A 22,592-nucleotide genomic window follows, 5' to 3' on the forward strand; every position below is an offset into this window, starting at 1 on the left:
TCCTCCCACTCCACCAAGCCAGACTTTAAATGTCCTCCCACTCCACTAAGCCAGACTTTAAATGTCCTCCCACTCCACTAAGCCAGACTTTAAATGTCCTCCCACTCCACCAAACCAGACTTGAAATGTCCTCCCACTCCACCAAGCCAGACTTTAAATGTCCTCCCACTCCACTAAGCCAGACTTTAAATGTCCTCCCACTCCACTAAGCCAGACTTTAAATGTCCTCCCACTCCACCAAGCCAGACTTTAAATGTCCTCCCACTCCACTAAGCCAGACTTTAAATGTCCTCCCACTCCACTAAGCCAGACTTTAAATGTCCTCCCACTCCACCAAGCCAGACTTTAAATGTCCTCCCACTCCACCAAGCAAGACTTTAAAAGCAGCATTTTGCAGACGGGGGACTGCAGAGGGACAGACCGCTAACCTCGCAGAAGAAGGTGTCTTTCAAATCAGGCCAGAAGAAGAAGTTCAGGTCATCCCAGGTGAAGGAGGAAGAACAAAGTGTTGGCATGAAGGATGCTTGTCTCTTCCTGTTCCGAGCTCTGGGAAAGATCCTGCACTGCAAACGTGAGTATTTTGCACGTGCTGTTGGATTTTAGATTCTGTCCACAGCCTTCTACTAACCAGGTGAGAGGCATGATCTACAATCAACTTTCACCAACTCAGAGGCCATGCAGCAGCTCTCAACATGTCAATACAGCAGCATAAGCCAGTTAGCACTCCGTCATCAATCTGCCACTAAAAGTAGTTCCTCTGGTCAACCCCCCCCCGAGATGACGCACAGCGGAGCCGGGAAGAAAAAAGGCAAAAACAGGCCAAAATGGTGAAAATGGTAAAAAAAATACCCCCGGGATGAGTCACAGGGCACCTAGGTAGCCCCAGCCTAAAACAGGCCAAAAAGTGGACAAAAGCTAGTAAATATTCAAATTCCCTCCTGGGGAATGACTGGTAGGTAGACTGGGCTCCAAAGGGAGATCCAAAGGGAGATCCTAAGGGAGATCCAAAGGGAGATCCAAAGGGAGATACTAAGGGAGTTCCTAAGGGAGATCCAAAGGGAGATCCAAAGGGAGATCCTAAGGGAAATACTAAGGGAGATCCTAAGGGAGATCCTAAGGGAGATACTAAGGGAGATACTAAGGGAGATCCTAAGGGAGAGCCTAAGGGAGATACTAAGGGAGATCCAAAGGGAGATACTAAGGGATATCCAAAGGGAGATCCAAAGGGAGATCCTAAGGGAGATCCAAAGGGAGAGCCTAAGGGAGTTCCTAAGGGAGATCCTAAGGGAGATCCAAAGGGAGATCCTAAGGGAGATCCAAAGGGAGATCCTAAGGGAGATCCTAAGGGAGATCCTAAGGGAGGTTCAAAGGGAGGTCCAAAGGGAGATCCTAAGGGAGATCCAAAGGGAGATCCTAAGGGAGATCCAAAGGTAGATCCTAAGGGAGAGCCTAAGGGAGATACTAAGAGAGATACTAAGAGAGACCCTAAGGGAGATCCAAAGGGAGATACTAAGGGAGTTCCTAAGGAATATCCAAAGGGAGATCCTAACAGAGATCCTAAGGGAGATCCTAAGGGAGATCCAAAGGTAGATCCAAAGGGAGATCCTAAGGGAGATACTAAGAGAGATACTAAGAGAGACCCTAAGGGAGGTACTGAGAGAACCTAAGGGAGAGCCTTAAGGAGCTCCAAAGGTAGATCCAAAGGGAGATCCTAAGGGAGATACTAAGAGAGATACTAAGAGAGACCCTAAGGGAGATCCAAAGGGAGATACTAAGGGAGTTCCTAAGGAATATCCAAAGGGAGATCCAAAGGGAGATCCTAAGCGAGACCCTAAGGGAGATCCAAAGGGAGATCCAAAGGGAGATCCAAAGGGAGATCCTAAGGGAGATCCAAAGGGAGATCCTAAGGGAGAGCCTAAGGGAGATACTAAGCGAGACCCTAAGGGAGGTACTGAGAGAACCTAAGGGAGAGCCTTAAGGAGCTCCAAAGGGAGATCCTAAGGGAGATACTAAGGTAGATCCTAGGAGAGAGCCTAAGGGAGATCCAAAGGAGATCCAAAGGGATATCCTAAGGGAGATACTAAGGGAGATACTAAGGGAGATACTAAGAGAGATCCTAAGAGAGAGCCTAAGGGAGATACTAAGGGAGAGCCTAAGGGAGCCCAGTCTGGAGCGGGAAAAAAAACTGACAATTAGTCACTATGGCCCCCATCTGTAGAACACTTGGTGTTTGCCACTTGCCTGTGCAAGAACATGTGATTATCAGCTTCTTTGTGTTTGTGTGAACTAAAGGGGCAAGTCCTGAATGTGCTGAGCGTGCATCTTTACCCGCACACCTTTGTCACCACCACAGAGAACCTTTACAGCTGGACCCTGAGGTAACACAAGTCATATTTCCACAACGCTGCTGTCTTCTTAACACCTCACAGTTGGTCGTAGAACGTTCTCATGTGTCCGGAGACTTCTTCAACCTTTACCTGCACCAGAACTACCTGGACTTCTTCTCCAACATTGAAGATGTGGATCGAGCCAGCGAGTATTTGTCTGATGCAGACCTGCTCACATCTGACTGGACGGTTAGTTGCACACGCTGGCCCAATCCAAACCACCTTTCCCACTCATTGTAAAAAAACAGCAGCGTTTCCGTAACGTGGCTGCATTCACTTGCTACTGGTGAGCCGCAAGCAGGAAAATAGCGAGCAGAAATGGGGAAAGAAAAGGCTACAATAAGGAAGTATCGGGTTCAAAGTATGGCAAGTTGTTCTTCCCACAAGAAAGGACTATTTTTGGCGGCGAGACGACATTGCTGCAATAAATGCCTGCTGCGCGCGTCTTTCAGAGGTGGGCGGAGCTTCATTTCCGTGTTCAGATAACAGTTAAGGTGCAGTGATAACATCAACTGTAGATTGTTACGCTTTATTAGGATGACATAAAAAACCCAACAGAAATAAAAGATGGTTAGCAGGAGGTTGAAAGATGTTTTTTTTTTCTTCAATGTCAGGTTTGTCTTCAAAACATGTTAAGACACTTACTCAAACCAATCATACTTCCATCCATCCATTTCCTACCGCTTGTCCCTTATGAGGTCGCAGGGGGTGCATTCGGGCAGAAGGCGAGTACACCCTGGACAAGTCACCATCTCATCGCAGCCAATCATACTTTTCCGGTTTAAAAGTACAATCGCTACACTTTACATCTGGCTTAACAAATTGACCTTACGATCAAGCCTTGTCAGATATGTTTTGGTATTAAAGGGTTCACAGAGATTGTGTTCATTTTGCTGCTGTGCAACAATTTTTGGAGGATTTTCGAGATAAAGGGAAGGTGGGACAGCGGCCGGTAGTTTACCATGAGGTCAGGATGGAGGTTAGGTCTTTTGAGCAGAGGATGAATAACCGCTTTTTGGAATGTTAAGGGAACAGTGCCAGAGGAAAGTGATAAGTTAATAAAATTGAGCACTGACGGTCCTAATATTCCAAACAGCTACTTGATAAGTTTGTGCCATTCGTGTTCCAGCTTTCTACATGATAGTTTAAGAGCTGTAGTTTCTTCTGTAAACCAGGTGGTACACCTTTTAGGGGCCTTTTTTAGCTTTAGTGGTGCTATACTATCAGTGGTTTCGCGCAGGGCGTCGTTAAAGTTGTTAGTGAGGTTATCAATAGAGCCCACATACTTTGGGAATGGTGCCATTATCGAGGTCAGCAGGTCAGCAAGAGTAATCGTTGTAGCAGCATTAATGTTGCGGCTGCTAAAGCAGTTATTATTATTAGTAGCTTGTTGATAATGAGTCAAAACTTCACATTTTATAAGGTAATGATCAGATATCACTTTAGTGTACGGGAGTATCATAACTTTGGAGGTGGTGACGCCCCAGACAACGGACTAGGTCTATTCGTATTACAGTTGCAATGCGTGGGTTCATTTATTATTTGTGTAAGACCACAGCTATCTATTATATATAGTCCGGAGCGCCATGCATGGAGAATCTGATGAGGTATTCATATGGATATTAAAATCCCCCATTATAGTTATATCATCTGCATGCATCACTAGATCAGCGACAAACTCTGGAAATTCACGGATAAAGTCTGAATAGGGCTGAAGGGGGGGGGCGGTAGATAACAGCCAGGTGAAGAGGTTGCGGTGTGACAGACCTCATAGTAATCACCTGAAATGATTTATATTTATTACTTAGGTTAGGGGTAAGGTTAAGGTTTTCATTGTATTTTAGTGCACCCCCACCCCTTTTAAGGGAACGGACAATATGTGCACTCATATAGTTAGGAGGAGATGCCTCGTTAAGCAGGAAAAATTTATCTGGTTTGAGCCGAGTTTTGCTGAGACCAATAACGTTAAGATGACCTCATTAACTAATAATGTTTTGGGAGACAATGATCTGATGTTTAAAAAGACCATCTTATAGATAGTGGGCTATTTTGAGGAATTTTTGTTAATGTTATCCGTACAAGTAATTTTAATAACGTTACTTAATAACGCCTAAAATAATATCTATCTCATTGATATGATGGGGATCTTTAGATTATTTGCTTGGTGCCGCGATAGATTGAAGGCATTACAATTGAGTGTGTGTATGTATATGTACTTGTATATGAACAGAATGTGTATATGAATGTTTGTACAGTAAATGTATATGTACAGTATATGTATGTTTGTTTGTAAAGTGAATGTATATGTACAGTGTGTGAATGTTTGTACCGTGAATGTGCGTGTAGATGGATGGACTTGGAGTATGTAGGTATGTACTGTATCTGTGTATGTATGTGGGAGCGTAGGCACCTATGTATGTACGTTTGTATGTATGAATAACGGTGTGTGTGTGTGAGTGTATGTGTGTTTGTATGTACAATATATTTGACCGCCAGTGTGCGCGGGAGCCAGAGTGCGGCCCCAGCCGCCCAGAGAGCTCAACCCAAACAGCAGGTGTGGCGCCCAGTGAACCAGGGACCACCGGCACCACGCAGCCAGGCCGGCCAGCGGCGGGAACCCCAGAGCCCGACCCACCGCGCCGCCCGGAAGAGCCGGCAGCAGGCCGCAGACGGACGCGCCCGGCAGAGGACAGGGCACAAGAGAAGCAGAGTACGGCCAGACCCCAAGCCAGCGAGAGACAACCCCCCACATGGGCAGAAAGATGGGACGCCCTGCCCGGGGGAACCCAGAGACTCCCTGCAACCGGACGGGAAGACCGCCCCTGCCCCACCGCCCCCACGACCCCACCCCCACCCCCGTGGAGCACGGTGCGGCCCACACCAGGCCACCCCACCCGTGTGGGCTGCCAGAGGACCACCCAGCGCAGGGCCGCAAGAACCACCCACCCAACCCGCAGGGACCCCAACAATGGAGATGGAACAACCAGCAACCGCCCTGTCGAAGTACCCCCCCCCCCCCCTCCTGAGGGAGGGGGGAAAAATTAAACAAAAAAAACATAGTTAATATATATATATATATATATTTTTTTTTTAAATAAAATAAGAAATAAAATAAAAGTAAAAAAATATATATATATCTATATACCTCTATATATATATATCTATATACCTCTATATATCTATATATATATATATATATATAGCAATTTGCCACCTCAGTAGAATGCATGTCCACCTCTGGCACAGTCACGACAGAAAAAACATGATGTGAGTTGTGTATTATTTTAAGAGAAATGCTATGTGTGCAGGAATTTTACAGCCTGCCGCTGGATAGTTGTAGCTTAACCGACTCCTCATCCGGACTAACAGACACTGTAATTGCCTGTCACCGAGCTTGCTCAAGTGTCGTTAGTCAAGTGTGACTCAAACAGTGATCTATGTTTCTAGGAAGCGCGATGGAGCCTTCCCGGTTAGGGTGAAGGCCGTCCCTCATCTGCAGGCCCGGTTTGCCCCTAAAGAGGGACAATTATCAATAAATATTAGTCCATGTTTAAAAAAACATTTCATTAAAACAAAGTAATTGTCCGGCCATGGTGTTAAATTTGGAAACAAATCTGTTTGGGGTCCACATTTTAATAATGATGTGTTTGTTATTGTCAGAGTCGGAGTGTCTTGGAGGCGTATGCGTCCTCAGTGGCCACTAGGGGACTTCTCCACTCCAACTGTCAACAAGCAGCAGTTGGCTTCAGACCTCTGCACAAACCTCATTGGCTGCTGGTCAGCAAGATGGTAAGACTCTCCTGACTTACCTGCACAAAGCTAGAAGTCACCTCACTTACCTGACAGCCAGGATGATCTTTTCACTAACAGTTTCTCAGCTGTCTTTAACCTGGCAAATATTATTAAGAAATGGACATTAAGGGGATATTATGTCTAAATTTGAATTACAAATGGTCAATAATCAGATATTACTGTCTAATGTAGAATTAATAAATGACCAATAATCTGAAAGTATTGTCTAAATTAGAATAATAAATCAAGTAAAAAGTTAAGTTAAAGTAGCAATGATTGTCACGCACACACTAGGTGTGGTGAATTGTTCTCTGCATTTGACCCATTTCCTTGTTCAGCCTCTGGAAGGCGAGGGGAGCAGTGAGCAGCAGCGGTAGCCACGCTCTGGAGTATCATTTAGTGTTTTAACCCCTAATTCCAAGCCTTGATGCTGAGTGCCAAGCAGGGAGGTCATGGCTCCCATTTTATAGTCTTTGGTATGACTCGGCCGGGGTTTGAACTCACAACCTCCCAGTCTCAGGGCGAACACTCTAACCACTATGACACTGAAAAGGTCGTAAACGGCCAATAATCTGATATGATTGTCCAAATTAGAATAATAAATGGCCAATAATCAAATATGATTTTGTAAATTAGAATAATAAAGGCAAGAAATCATTAGATATTATTGTCTAAATTAGAATAATAAAGGCCAATAATCAGATATAATTGTCTAAATTAGGATGAATAAATGATCAATAAGCAGATACTTTTGTCTAATTCAGTGGTAATAAATGGCCAATAATCAGATATAATTGTCTAAAATAGAATAATAAATGGACAGTAATCCGATATGATTGTTTAATTGACGATGAATAAATGTTGTAAGTGTACAAAGTACAAAAGCAGTGAAGTAGTCACGTTGTGTAAATGGTAAATAAAAAGAGAATACTTATTTGCAATTACTTTTCAACTTATATCCAATTGAATAGACTGAAAAACTTCTTTTTTTTTGCAAATATTAGCTCATTTGGAATTTGATGGCTGCAACATGTAGCAAAAAAGCTGGCACAAGTGGAAAAAAGAGTGAGAAAGTTGAGGAATGCTCATCAATGACTTATTTGGAACATCCCACAGATGAACAGGCTAATTGGGAACAGGTGGGTGCCATGATTGGCTATAAAAGCAGCTTCCATGAAATGCTCACTCATTCACAAACAAAGACGGGGCGAGGGTCACCACTTTGTCAACAAATGCCTGAGCAAGTTTAGGAACAACATTTCTCAAGCAGCCATTGCAAGGAATTTAGGGATTTCACCATCTACGCTCTGTAATATCATCAAAAGGTTGAGAGAATGTGGAGAAATCACTGCACGTAAGCCATGATATTACACACCTTCCATCCCTCAGGCATCAAAAAGCTACATCCGTGTGTAAAGGATATCACCACATGGGCTCAGGACCACTTCATAAAACCACTGTCAGTAACTACAGTTGGTCGCTACATCCGTTAGTGCAAGTTAAAACTACTATGCAAAGCCACAGCCATTTATCAACAACACCCAGAAACGCTTCGCTGTGCCCGAGCTCATCTAGGATGGACTGATGCAAAGTGGAAAAGTGTTCTGTGGTCTGACGAGTCCACATTTCAAATTATTTTTGGAAACTGTAGACCAAAGAGGAAAAGAAGCGTCTATGTTCAAAGTGAAAAAGTCAGCATGTGTGATGGTATGGGGGTTCTAGGGTGAAAGTGTAGAAGTCAGCATGTGTGATGGTATGGGGGTTCTAGGGTGAAAGTGTAGAAGTCAGCATGTGTGATGGTATGGGGGTTCTAGGGTGAAAGTGTAGAAGTCAGCATGTGTGATGGTATGGGGGTTCTAGGGTGAAAGTGTAGAAGTCAGCATGTGTGATGGTATGGGGGTTCTAGGGTGAAAGTGTAGAAGTCAGCATGTGTGATGGTATGGGGGTTCTAGGGTGAAAGTGTGGTAGTCAGCATGTGTGATGGTATGGGGGTTCTAGGGTGAAAGTGTAGAAGTCAGCATGTGTGATAGTATGGGGGTTCTAGGGTGAAAGTGTAGAAGTCAGCATGTGTGATGGTATGGGGGTTCTAGGGTGAAAGTGTGGTAGTCACCATGTGTGATGGTATGGGGGTTCTAGGGTGAAAGTGTGGTAGTCAGCATGTGTGATGGTATGGGGGTTCTAGGGTGAAAGTGTGGTAGTCAGCATGTGTGATGGTATGGGGGTTCTAGGGTGAAAGTGTAGAAGTCAGCATGTGTGATGGTATGGGGGTTCTAGGGTGAAAGTGTAGAAGTCAGCATGTGTGATGGTATGGGGGTTCTAGGGTGAAAGTGTAGAAGTCAGCATGTGTGATGGTATGGGGGTTCTAGGGTGAAAGTGTGGTAGTCAGCATGTGTGATGGTATGGGGGTTCTAGGGTGAAAGTGTAGAAGTCAGCATGTGTGATAGTATGGGGGTTCTAGGGTGAAAGTGTAGAAGTCAGCATGTGTGATGGTATGGGGGTTCTAGGGTGAAAGTGTGGTAGTCACCATGTGTGATGGTATGGGGGTTCTAGGGTGAAAGTGTGGTAGTCAGCATGTGTGATGGTATGGGGGTTCTAGGGTGAAAGTGTGGTAGTCAGCATGTGTGATGGTATGGGGGTTCTAGGGTGAAAGTGTGGTAGTCAGCATGTGTGATGGTATGGGGGTTCTAGGGTGAAAGTGTGGTAGTCAGCATGTGTGATGGTATGGGGGTTCTAGGGTGAAAGTGTAGAAGTCAGCATGTGTGATGGTATGGGGGTTCTAGGGTGAAAGTGTGGTAGTCAGCATGTGTGATGGTATGGGGGTTCTAGGGTGAAAGTGTGGTAGTCAGCATGTGTGATGGTATGGGGGTTCTAGGGTGAAAGTGTGGTAGTCAGCATGTGTGATGGTATGGGGGTTCTAGGGTGAAAGTGTGGTAGTCAGCTTGTGTGATGGTATGGGGGTTCTAGGGTGAAAGTGTAGAAGTCAGCATGTGTGATGGTATGGGGGTTCTAGGGTGAAAGTGTAGAAGTCAGCTTGTGTGATGGTATGGGGGTTCTAGGGTGAAAGTGTGGTAGTCAGCATGTGTGATGGTATGGGGGTTCTAGGGTGAAAGTGTAGAAGTCAGCATGTGTGATGGTATGGGGGTTCTAGGGTGAAAGTGTGGTAGTCAGCATGTGTGATGGTATGGGGGTTCTAGGGTGAAAGTGTGGTAGTCAGCATGTGTGATGGTATGGGGGTTCTAGGGTGAAAGTGTGGTAGTCAGCATGTGTGATGGTATGGGGGTTCTAGGGTGAAAGTGTGGTAGTCAGCATGTGTGATGGTATGGGGGTTCTAGGGTGAAAGTGTGGTAGTCATCATGTGTGATGGTATGGGGGTTCTAGGGTGAAAGTGTGGTAGTCAGCATGTGTGATGGTATGGGGGTTCTAGGGTGAAAGTGTGGTAGTCAGCATGTGTGATGGTATGGGGGTTCTAGGGTGAAAGTGTGGTAGTCATCATGTGTGATGGTATGGGGGTTCTAGGGTGAAAGTGTGGTAGTCAGCATGTGTGATGGTATGGGGGTTCTAGGGTGAAAGTGTGGTAGTCAGCATGTGTGATGGTATGGGGGTTCTAGGGTGAAAGTGTGGTAGTCAGCATGTGTGATGGTATGGGGGTTCTAGGGTGAAAGTGTGGTAGTCAGCATGTGTGATGGTATGGGGGTTCTAGGCTAAAATATGAGTCAGGAGACTGTTGAACAACTTAAGCTGTACATCAAGCAAGAATGGGAAAGAATTCCACTTCAAAAATGTGTCTCCTCACTTCCCAAAGCTGCACTGAGTGTTGTTGAAAGGAAAGGCCATGTAACACACTGGTAAAAATGCCTTTTTTGACATGTGTTGCTGTCCATGATTATTTGCCAAAACAATAAAAAAATAAGTTAGTCAATGTGAAGATGAAATATCTTGTCTTTGCAGTCTAGTCAATTGAATATAAGTTGAAAATGATGAGTTTTTATTCGGCATTTACAGAAAGTGACAACTTCACTGCTTTTGTACGTGGTAGATACGTTGCGGTTAGGCGTGTGTGTGTGTGTGTGTGTGTGTGTGTGTGTGTGTGTGTGTGTGTGTGTGTGTGTGTGTGTGTGTGTGTGTGTGTGTGTGTGTGTGTGTGTGTGTGTGTGTGTGTGTGTGTGTGTGTGTGTGTGTGTGTGTGTGTGTGTGTGTGTGTGTGTGTGTGTGTGTGTGTGTGTGTGTGTGTGTGTGTGTGTGTAGAGTGAATGCATAACTGTTGTCTCTTTTAGCATCGTGAGAAGTGCCTGCTGGCTCAGTGCTTGTTCAGCAGCATGTGTGTGACACCTGTCAGCCTTCACACTCACCTGCTGCCTTACCTGGCCAAGCTCACCAACCCTCTGAGGAGCCAAGGTGACACACCTTCTTCTTCTCCTTCTTCTTCTTCTTCTTCTTCTTCTTCCCCTTCTCCTCTTTGACATGGCAGCACTGGACCTGACTCTTATGTTTGTGTTGCAGCTCAAATAGAGTTCATCCAGCATGTGAGTCACATGCCACTCAGGAGCCTTCCTGCCAGGTACACCTTCTTCTACTCACTCATGTATGACCAGCTCATGTCACATCACATGTATGACCGGCTCATGTCACATCACATGTATGACCAGCTCATGTCACATCACATGTATGACCAGCTCATGTCACATCACATGTATGACCAGCTCATGTCACATCACATGTATGACCAGCTCATGTCACATCACATGTATGACCAGCTCATGTCACATCACATGTATGACCGGCTCATGTCACATCACATGTATGACCAGCTCATGTCACATCACATGTATGACCAGCTCATGTCACATCACATGTATGACCAGCTCATGTCACATCACATGTATGACCAGCTCATGTCACATCACATGTATGACCGGCTCATGTCACATCACATGTATGACCAGCTCATGTCACATCACATGTATGACCAGCTCATGTCACATCACATGTATGACCAGCTCATGTCACATCACATGTATGACCAGCTCATGTCACATCACATGTATGACCAGCTCATGTCACATCACATGTATGACCAGCTCATGTCACATCACATGTATGACCAGCTCATGTCACATCACATGTATGACCAGCTCATGTCACATCACATGTATGACCAGCTCATGTCACATCACATGTATGACCAGCTCATGTCACATCACATGTATGACCAGCTCATGTCACATCACATGTATGACCAGCTCATGTCACATCACATGTATGACCAGCTCATGTCACATCACATGTATGACCAGCTCATGTCACATCACATGTATGACCAGCTCATGTCACATCACATGTATGACCAGCTCATGTCACATCACATGTATGACCAGCTCATGTCACATCACATGTATGACCAGCTCATGTCACATCACATGTATGACCAGCTCATGTCACATCACATGTATGACCAGCTCATGTCACAACACATGTATGACCAGCTCATGTCACATCACATGTATGACCAGCTCATGTCACATCACATGTATGACCAGCTCATGTCACATCACATGTATGACCAGCTCATGTCACAACACATGTATGACCAGCTCATGTCACATCACATGTATGACCGGCTCATGTCACATCACATGTATGACCAGCTCATGTCACATCACATGTATGACCAGCTCATGTCACATCACATGTATGACCGGCTCATGTCACATCACATGTATGACCAGCTCATGTCACATCACATGTATGACCAGCTCATGTCACATCACATGTATGACCAGCTCATGTCACATGACATGTATGACCAGCTCATGTCACATCACATGTATGACCGGCTCATGTCACATCACATGTATGACCGGCTCATGTCACATCACATGTATGACCAGCTCATGTCACATCACATGTATGACCAGCTCATGTCACATCACATGTATGACCGGCTCATGTCACATCACATGTATGACCAGCTCATGTCACATCACATGTATGACCAGCTCATGTCACATCACATGTATGACCAGCTCATGTCACATCACATGTATGACCAGCTCATGTCACATCACATGTATGACCAGCTCATGTCACATCACATGTATGACCAGCTCATGTCACATCACATGTATGACCAGCTCATGTCACATCACATGTATGACCAGCTCATGTCACATCACATGTATGACCAGCTCATGTCACATCACATGTATGACCAGCTCATGTCACATCACATGTATGACCAGCTCATGTCACATCACATGTATGACCAGCTCATGTCACATCACATGTATGACCGGCTCATGTCACATCACATGTATGACCAGCTCATGTCACATCACATGTATGACCAGCTCATGTCACATCACATGTATGACCAGCTCATGTCACATCACATGTATGACCAGCTCATGTCACATCACATGTATGACCGGCTCATGTCACATCACATGTATGACCAGCTCATGTCACATCACATGTATGACCAGCTCATGTCACATCACATGTATGACCAGCTCATGTCACATCACATGTATGACCAGCTCATGTCACATCACATGTATGACCAGCTCATGTCACAACACATGTATGACCAGCTCATGTCACATCACATGTATGACCGGCTCATGTCACAACACATGTATGACCGGCTCATGTCACATCACATGTATGACCGGCTCATGTCACATCACATGTATGACCGGCTCATGTCACATCACATGTATGACCAGCTCATGTCACATCACATGTATGACCAGCTCATGTCACATCACATGTATGACCAGCTCATGTCACATCACATGTATGACCGGCTCATGTCACAACACATGTATGACCGGCTCATGTCACATCACATGTATGACCGGCTCATGTCACATCACATGTATGACCAGCTCATGTCACATCACATGTATGACCAGCTCATGTCACATCACATGTATGACCAGCTCATGTCACATCACATGTTTGACCAGCTCATGTCACATCACATGTATGACCAGCTCATGTCACATCACATGTATGACCAGCTCATGTCACATCACATGTATGACCAGCTCATGTCACATCACATGTATGACCAGCTCATGTCACATCACATGTATGACCAGCTCATGTCACATCACATGTATGACCAGCTCATGTCACATCACATGTATGACCAGCTCATGTCACATCACATGTATGACCAGCTCATGTCACATCACATGTATGACCAGCTCATGTCACATCACATGTATGACCAGCTCATGTCACATCACATGTATGACCGGCTCATGTCACATCACATGTATGACCAGCTCATGTCACATCACATGTATGACCAGCTCATGTCACATCACATGTATGACCGGCTCATGTCACATCACATGTATGACCGGCTCATGTCACATCACATGTATGACCAGCTCATGTCACATCACATGTATGACCAGCTCATGTCACATCACATGTATGACCGGCTCATGTCACATCACATGTATGACCAGCTCATGTCACATCACATGTATGACCAGCTCATGTCACATCACATGTATGACCAGCTCATGTCACATCACATGTATGACCAGCTCATGTCACATCACATGTATGACCAGCTCATGTCACATCACATGTATGACCAGCTCATGTCACATCACATGTATGACCAGCTCATGTCACATCACATGTATGACCAGCTCATGTCACATCACATGTATGACCAGCTCATGTCACATCACATGTATGACCAGCTCATGTCACATCACATGTATGACCAGCTCATGTCACATCACATGTATGACCAGCTCATGTCACATCACATGTATGACCAGCTCATGTCACATCACATGTATGACCAGCTCATGTCACATCACATGTATGACCAGCTCATGTCACAACACATGTATGACCAGCTCATGTCACATCACATGTATGACCAGCTCATGTCACATCACATGTATGACCGGCTCATGTCACATCACATGTATGACCAGCTCATGTCACATCACATGTATGACCGGCTCATGTCACATCACATGTATGACCAGCTCATGTCACATCACATGTATGACCAGCTCATGTCACATCACATGTATGACCAGCTCATGTCACATCACATGTATGACCAGCTCATGTCACATCACATGTATGACCAGCTCATGTCACATCACATGTATGACCAGCTCATGTCACATCACATGTATGACCAGCTCATGTCACATCACATGTATGACCAGCTCATGTCACATCACATGTATGACCAGCTCATGTCACATCACATGTATGACCGGCTCATGTCACATCACATGTATGACCAGCTCATGTCACAACAAAATATTTGGCAGATGAGGAAATATGTAAATATGTCAGACTTAGTGATTATGTCCAACTTAGTGATTATGTCCGACTTAGTGATTATGTCCGACTTAGTGATTATGTCCGACTTAGTGATTATGTCAGACTTAGTGATTATGTCCGACTTAGTGATTATGTCCGACTTAGTGATTATGTCAGACTTAGTGATTATGTCCGACTTAATTATATCCGACATAGTGATTATGTCCGACTTAGTGATTATGTCAGACTTAGTGATTATGTCCGACTTAGTGATTATGTCCGACTTAGTGATTATGTCAGACTTAGTGATTATGTCCGACTTAGTGATTATGTCCGACTTAGTGATTATGTCCGACTTAATTATCTCCGACTTAGTGATTATGTCTGACTTAGTGATTATGTCCGACTTAGTGATTATGTCAGACTTAGTGATTATGTCCGACTTAGTGATTATGTCCGACTTAGTGATTATGTCCGACTTAGTGATTATGTCCGACTTAGTGATTATCTCCGACATAGTGATTATGTCTGACTTAGTGATTATGTCTGACTTAGTGATTATGTCCGACTTAGTGATTATGTCCGACTTAGTGATTATGTCCGACTTAGTGATTATGTCCGACTTAGTGATTATCTCCGACATAGTGATTATGTCAGACTTAGTGATTATGTCCGACTTAGTGATTATGTCCGACTTAGTGATTATGTCCGACTTAGTGATTATGTCAGACTTAGTGATTATGTCCGACTTAGTGATTATGTCCGACTTAGTGATTATGTCCGACTTAGTGATTATGTCCGACTTAGTGATTATCTCCGACATAGTGATTATGTCCGACTTAGTGATTATGTCCGACTTAGTGATTATGTCCGACTTAGTGATTATGTCCGACTTAGTGATTATGTCCGACTTAGTGATTATGTCCGACTTAGTGATTATGTCCGACTTAGTGATTATGTCAGACTTAGTGATTATGTCAGACTTAGTGATTATGTCCGACTTAGTGATTATGTCCGACTTAGTGATTATGTCCGACTTAGTGATTATGTCCGACTTAGTGATTATGTCCGACTTAGTGATTATGTCTGACTTAGTGATTATGTCTGACTTAGTGATTATGTCCGACTTAGTGATTATGTCACTTAGTGATTATGTCACTTAGTGATTATGTCCGACTTAGTGATTATGTCCGACTTAGTGATTATGTCCGACTTAGTGATTATGTCCGACTTAGTGATTATGTCCGACTTAGTGATTATGTCCGACTTAGTGATTATGTCCGACTTAGTGATTATGTCTGAATTAGTGAATATGTCCGACTCAGTGATTATGTCTGAATTAGTGATTATTTCCGACTTAGTGATTATGTCTGACTTAGTGATTATGTCTGACTTAGTGATTATGTCAGACTTAGTGATTATGTCCGACTTAGTGATTATGTCACTTAGTGATTATGTCTGACTTAGTGATTATGTCTGAATTAGTGATTATGTCTGACTTAGTGATTATGTCTGACTTAGTGATTATGTCTGACTTAGTGATTATGTCTGAATTAGTGATTATGTCTGACTTAGTGATTATGTCCGACTTAGTGATTATGTCTGACTTAGTGATTATGTCCGACTTAGTGATTATGTCTGAATTAGTGATTATGTCTGAATTAGTGATTATTTCTGACTTAGTGATTATGTCTGACTTAGTGATTATGTCTGACTTAGTGATTATGTCAGACTTAGTGATTATGTCCGACTTAGTGATTGTCACTTAGTGATTATGTCTGACTTAGTGATTATGTCTGACTTAGTGATTATGTCTGACTTAGTGATTATGTCTGACTTAGTGATTATGTCTGACTTAGTGATTATGTCTGAATTAGTGATTATGTCTGACTTAGTGATTATGTCTGACTTAGTGATTATGTCTGAATTAGTGATTATGTCTGACTTAGTGATTATGTCTGACTTAGTGATTATGTCTGACTTAGTGATTATGTCTGACTTAGTGATTATGTCTGACTTAGTGATTATGTCTGACTTAGTGATTATGTCTGAATTAGTGATTATGTCTGACTTAGTGATTATGTCTGACTTAGTGATTATGTCTGAATTAGTGATTATGTCTGACTTAGTGATTATGTCTGACTTAGTGATTATGTCCGACTTAGTGATTATGTCCGACTTAGTGATTATGTCCGACTTAGTAATTATGTCTGACTTAGTGATTATGTCTGACTTAGTGATTATGTCCGACTTAGTGATTATGTCTGAATTAGTGAATATGTCCGACTCAGTGATTATGTCTGAATTAGTGATTATTTCCGACTTAGTGATTATGTCTGACTTAGTGATTATGTCTGACTTAGTGATTATGTCAGACTTAGTGATTATGTCCGACTTAGTGATTATGTCACTTAGTGATTATGTCTGACTTAGTGATTATGTCTGAATTAGTGATTATGTCTGACTTAGTGATTATGTCTGACTTAGTGATTATGTCTGACTTAGTGATTATGTCTGAATTAGTGATTATGTCTGACTTAGTGATTATGTCCGACTTAGTGATTATGTCTGACTTAGTGATTATGTCCGACTTAGTGATTATGTCTGAATTAGTGATTATGTCTGAATTAGTGATTATTTCTGACTTAGTGATTATGTCTGACTTAGTGATTATGTCTGACTTAGTGATTATGTCAGACTTAGTGATTATGTCCGACTTAGTGATTGTCACTTAGTGATTATGTCTGACTTAGTGATTATGTCTGACTTAGTGATTATGTCTGACTTAGTGATTATGTCTGACTTAGTGATTATGTCTGACTTAGTGATTATGTCTGAATTAGTGATTATGTCTGACTTAGTGATTATGTCTGACTTAGTGATTATGTCTGAATTAGTGATTATGTCTGACTTAGTGATTATGTCTGACTTAGTGATTATGTCTGACTTAGTGATTATGTCTGACTTAGTGATTATGTCTGACTTAGTGATTATGTCTGACTTAGTGATTATGTCTGACTTAGTGATTATGTCTGACTTAGTGATTATGTCTGAATTAGTGATTATGTCTGACTTAGTGATTATGTCTGACTTAGTGATTATGTCTGAATTAGTGATTATGTCTGACTTAGTGATTATGTCTGACTTAGTGATTATGTCCGACTTAGTGATTATGTCTGACTTAGTGATTATGTCCGACTTAGTAATTATGTCTGACTTAGTGATTATGTCTGACTTAGTGATTATGTCCGACTTAGTGATTATGTCTGAATTAGTGAATATGTCCGACTCAGTGATTATGTCTGAATTAGTGATTATTTCCGACTTAGTGATTATGTCTGACTTAGTGATTATGTCTGACTTAGTGATTATGTCAGACTTAGTGATTATGTCCGACTTAGTGATTATGTCACTTAGTGATTATGTCTGACTTAGTGATTATGTCTGAATTAGTGATTATGTCTGACTTAGTGATTATGTCTGACTTAGTGATTATGTCTGACTTAGTGATTATGTCTGAATTAGTGATTATGTCTGACTTAGTGATTATGTCCGACTTAGTGATTATGTCTGACTTAGTGATTATGTCCGACTTAGTGATTATGTCTGAATTAGTGATTATGTCTGAATTAGTGATTATTTCTGACTTAGTGATTATGTCTGACTTAGTGATTATGTCTGACTTAGTGATTATGTCAGACTTAGTGATTATGTCCGACTTAGTGATTGTCACTTAGTGATTATGTCTGACTTAGTGATTATGTCTGACTTAGTGATTATGTCTGACTTAGTGATTATGTCTGACTTAGTGATTATGTCTGACTTAGTGATTATGTCTGAATTAGTGATTATGTCTGACTTAGTGATTATGTCTGACTTAGTGATTATGTCTGAATTAGTGATTATGTCTGACTTAGTGATTATGTCTGACTTAGTGATTATGTCTGACTTAGTGATTATGTCTGACTTAGTGATTATGTCTGACTTAGTGATTATGTCTGACTTAGTGATTATGTCTGACTTAGTGATTATGTCTGAATTAGTGATTATGTCTGACTTAGTGATTATGTCTGACTTAGTGATTATGTCTGAATTAGTGATTATGTCTGACTTAGTGATTATGTCTGACTTAGTGATTATGTCCGACTTAGTGATTATGTCTGACTTAGTGATTATGTCCGACTTAGTAATTATGTCTGACTTAGTGTGTGTGTTTGCATGTTCAGGTTGAAGTTGGAGACCCTGGCAGACAAAGAGCCAAGTGGGCTGAAGATGGAGGATGAAGAGGAGCAGATAGAGTTAGTAGAAGACGAAAGTGAGGAAGTTGTAGCACTAAGTCAACCAACAAACATGGTAGAAGAAGAAGAAGACCACATGATGATTGAAGAATACATGAGTGACTAATCTCACCTTCATACTGTACATGTACATGAGTGACTAATCTCACCTTCATACTGTACATGTACATGAGTGACTAATCTCACCTTCATACTGTACATGTACATGAGTGACTAATCTCACCTTCATACTGTACATGTACATGAGTGACTAATCTCACCTTCATACTGTACATGTACATGAGTGACTAATCTCACCTTCATACTGTACATGTACATGAGTGACTAATCTCACCTTCATACTGTACATGTACATGAGTGACTAATCTCACCTTCATACTGTACATGTACATGAGTGACTAATCTCACCTTCATACTGTAAATGTATTCTGTATGTTTGTGTTCAGTAAATGTACAATACTTTATTGTGTACAGTACATGTACAGTACTGGGATGTGTACAGTACATGTACAGTACATGTACAGTACTGGGATGTGTACAGTACATGTACAGTACATGTACTGTACATGTACAGTACTGGGATGTGTACTGTACATGTACAGTACATGTACAGTATATATTTACACTGTGATTGAACATGATTGATTCTGTTCAGTGTTATTTTGAAGAACAACTGCAAATAAAAATAATTTATATTTTCATATTTGATAGAAGAGAAATAAAGTCAGCTGAAAGAAGAATCACCTTTTTTTTATCTCTTCATATTCTGGAACAGGAAAACACTGATCCAAGTCTGGCTAATTTGATAGAATTTGGTATCAAAACACTGAGCCAGGTCTCGCTAATTTGATATCGAAACACTGATCCTAGTCTCGCTAATTTGATATCAAAACACTGATCCTGGTCTCGCTAATTTGGTATCAAAACATTGATTCAGGTTTCGCTAATTTAGTATCAAAACACTGATCCAGGTCTCGCTATTTTGATATTGAAATACTGATCCTGGTCTCGCTAATTTGATATCAAAACACTGATCCTGGTCTTGCTAATTTGGTATCAAAACATTGATTCAGGTTTCGCTAATTTAGTATCAAAACACTGATCCAGGTCTCGCTATTTTGATATTGAAATACTGATCCTGGTCTCGCTAATTTGATATCAAAACACTGATCCAGGTCTCGCTAATTTGGTATGAAAACACTGATCCAGGTCTCGCTAATTTGATATCGAAACACTGATCCACGTCTTGCTAATTTGATATCGAAACACTGATCCAGGTCTCGCTAATTTAATATCGAAACACTGATTCAGGTCTCGCTAATTTGATATCGAAACACTGATCCAGGTCTGGCTAATTTGATAGAATTTGGTATAAAACACTGATTCAGGTCTGGATAATTTAATATCGTAACACTGATCCAGGTCTTGGGCTTCACGGTGGCAGAGGGGTTAGTGTGTCTGTCTCACAATACCAAGGTCCTGAGTAGTCATGGTTCAATCCCGGGTGTTGGGATCTTTCTGTGTGGAGTTTGCATCTTCTCCCCCATGACTGTCTGGGTTCTACTACGGCTTCCTCCCACCTCCAAAGACATGCACCTGGGGATAGGCCCCTCCCACCTCAGAAGACATGCACCTGGGGATAGGCCCCTCCCACCTCCAAAGACATGCACCTGGGGATAGGCCCCTCCCACCTCCAAAGACATGCACCTGGGGATAGGCCCCTCCCACCTCCAAAGACATGCACCTGGGGATAGGCCCCTCCCACCTCCAAAGACATGCACCTGGGGATAGGCTCCTCCCACCTCCAAAGACATGCACCTGGGGATAGGCCCCTCCCACCTCCAAAGACATGCACCTGGGTATAGGCCCCTCCCACCTCCAAAGACATGCACCTGGGGATAGGCCCCTCCCACCTCCAAAGACATGCACCTGGGGATAGGCCCCTCCCACCTCCAAAGACATGCACCTGGGGATAGGCCCCTCCCACCTCCAAAGACATGCACCTGGGGATAGGCCCCTCCCACCTCCAAAGACATGCACCTGGGGAAAGGCCCCTCCCACCTCCAAAGACATGCACCTGGGGATAGGCCCCTCTCACCTCCAAAGACATGCACCTGGGGATAGGCCCCTCCTACCTCCAAAGACATGCACCTGGGGATAGGCCCCTCCCACCTGCACCTGGGGATAGGTTGATTGGCAACACTAAATGGTCCCCTAGTGTGTGAATGTTGTCTGTCTATCCGTGTTGGCCCTGTGATGAGGTGGCGACTTGTCCAGGGTGTACGCCGCCTTCCACCTGATTGTAGCTGAGATAGGCACCAGCGCCCCTCGCAATCCCAAAAGGGAATAAGTGGTAGAAAATGGATGGATGGATGGATGGATGATCCAGGTCTTGCTAATTTGATATAATGTGGTATCAAAACACTGATCCAGGTCTTGCTAATTTGATATAATTTGGTATAGGGCTGGGCGATATTGGCTTTTATTAATATCTCGATATTTTTATGCCATATCAATATATCGGCCAGCCCTAATTTGGTATCAAAACACTGATCCAGGTCTCACTCATTTGATAAATCCATTTTTAATTGTCATTAATGTCTCACTTGTATTTAGGTAGGTCACACACTAGCACTACTCTGTGGCTAACACACACACACACACACACACACACACACACACACACACACACACACACACACACACACACACACACACACACACACTCACACACACACCAGTACACAGACACACACACAAGTACACACAGACACACACACACACACACACCCTTTATTTCAATATTGACTCAACAGACTTCTTCTAAAGTTGCTCTAAACCTTCTACTTCAACTCAGGAAACATCTAACAGGTACTCTTCTATACTTCTACTTTGTATTCTTCTACTTTGTATACTTCTACTTTGTATTCTTCTACTTTGTATACTTCTACTTTGTATTCTTCTACTTTGTATTCTTCTACTTTGTATTATTCTACTTTGTATACTTTTACTTTGTATTCGTCTACTTTGTATACTTCTACTCTTGTATATTTCTACTTTGTATACTTCTACTTTGTATTCTTCTACTTTGTATTCTACTTTGTATACTTCCACTTTGTATACTTTTACTTTGTATTCTTCTACTTTGTATTCTTTTACTTTGTATACTTCTACTTTGTATACTTTTACTTTGTATTCGTCTACTTTGTATACTTCTACTCTTGTATATTTCTACTTTGTATACTTCTACTTTGTATTCTTCTACTTTGTATTCTACTTTGTATACTTTTACTTTGTATTCGTCTACTTTGTATACTTCTACTCTTGTATATTTCTACTTTGTATTCTTGTATTTTGAATACTTCTACTTTGTTGTATTCTTCTACTTTCTATACTTCTACTTTGTATTCTTGTACTTTTATATACTTGTACTCTTGTGTACTTGTTTATTGTATACTTGTAATTTGTATACTTCTACTCTTGTATACTTCTACTTTGTTGTACTCTTCTACTTTGTTGTACTCTTCTACTTTGTATACTTCTACTCTTGTATACTTCTACTTTGTTGTACTCTTCTACTTTGTTGTACTCTTCTACTTTGTATACTTCTACTCTTGTATACTTCTACTTTGTATACTTCTACTCTTGTATACTTTTACTTTGTATTCGTCTACTTTGTATATTTCTACTTGTGTATACTTCTACTTTTATATACTTGTACTCTTGTGTACTTGTACTTTGTAAACTTAGAATAGAATAGAAAGTACTTTATTGATCCCTGGGGGAAATCCAGCACCACAGTTGG

General features: G+C 42.2%; 1 protein-coding gene across 1 annotated transcript in view; it reads left to right on the plus strand.

The window, feature by feature from the left end:
* Nucleotides 1–22,592, plus strand: part of LOC133543721 (cell cycle checkpoint protein RAD17-like) — a 125,705-nt gene that overhangs the window by 45,608 nt on the left and 57,505 nt on the right. Inside the window, exons 11-15 of the mRNA XM_061888506.1 lie at nt 398–571; nt 2,293–2,378; nt 2,430–2,576; nt 6,048–6,176; nt 10,454–10,574. Of these exons, the coding sequence (XP_061744490.1) occupies nt 398–571; nt 2,293–2,378; nt 2,430–2,576; nt 6,048–6,176; nt 10,454–10,574 (657 nt within the window). The remainder of the gene's footprint in view (nt 1–397; nt 572–2,292; nt 2,379–2,429; nt 2,577–6,047; nt 6,177–10,453; nt 10,575–22,592) is intronic.

This window comes from Nerophis ophidion, linkage group LG01 (genome assembly GCF_033978795.1).
Source record: "Nerophis ophidion isolate RoL-2023_Sa linkage group LG01, RoL_Noph_v1.0, whole genome shotgun sequence".
Taxonomy (NCBI): Eukaryota; Metazoa; Chordata; class Actinopteri; order Syngnathiformes; family Syngnathidae; genus Nerophis; species Nerophis ophidion.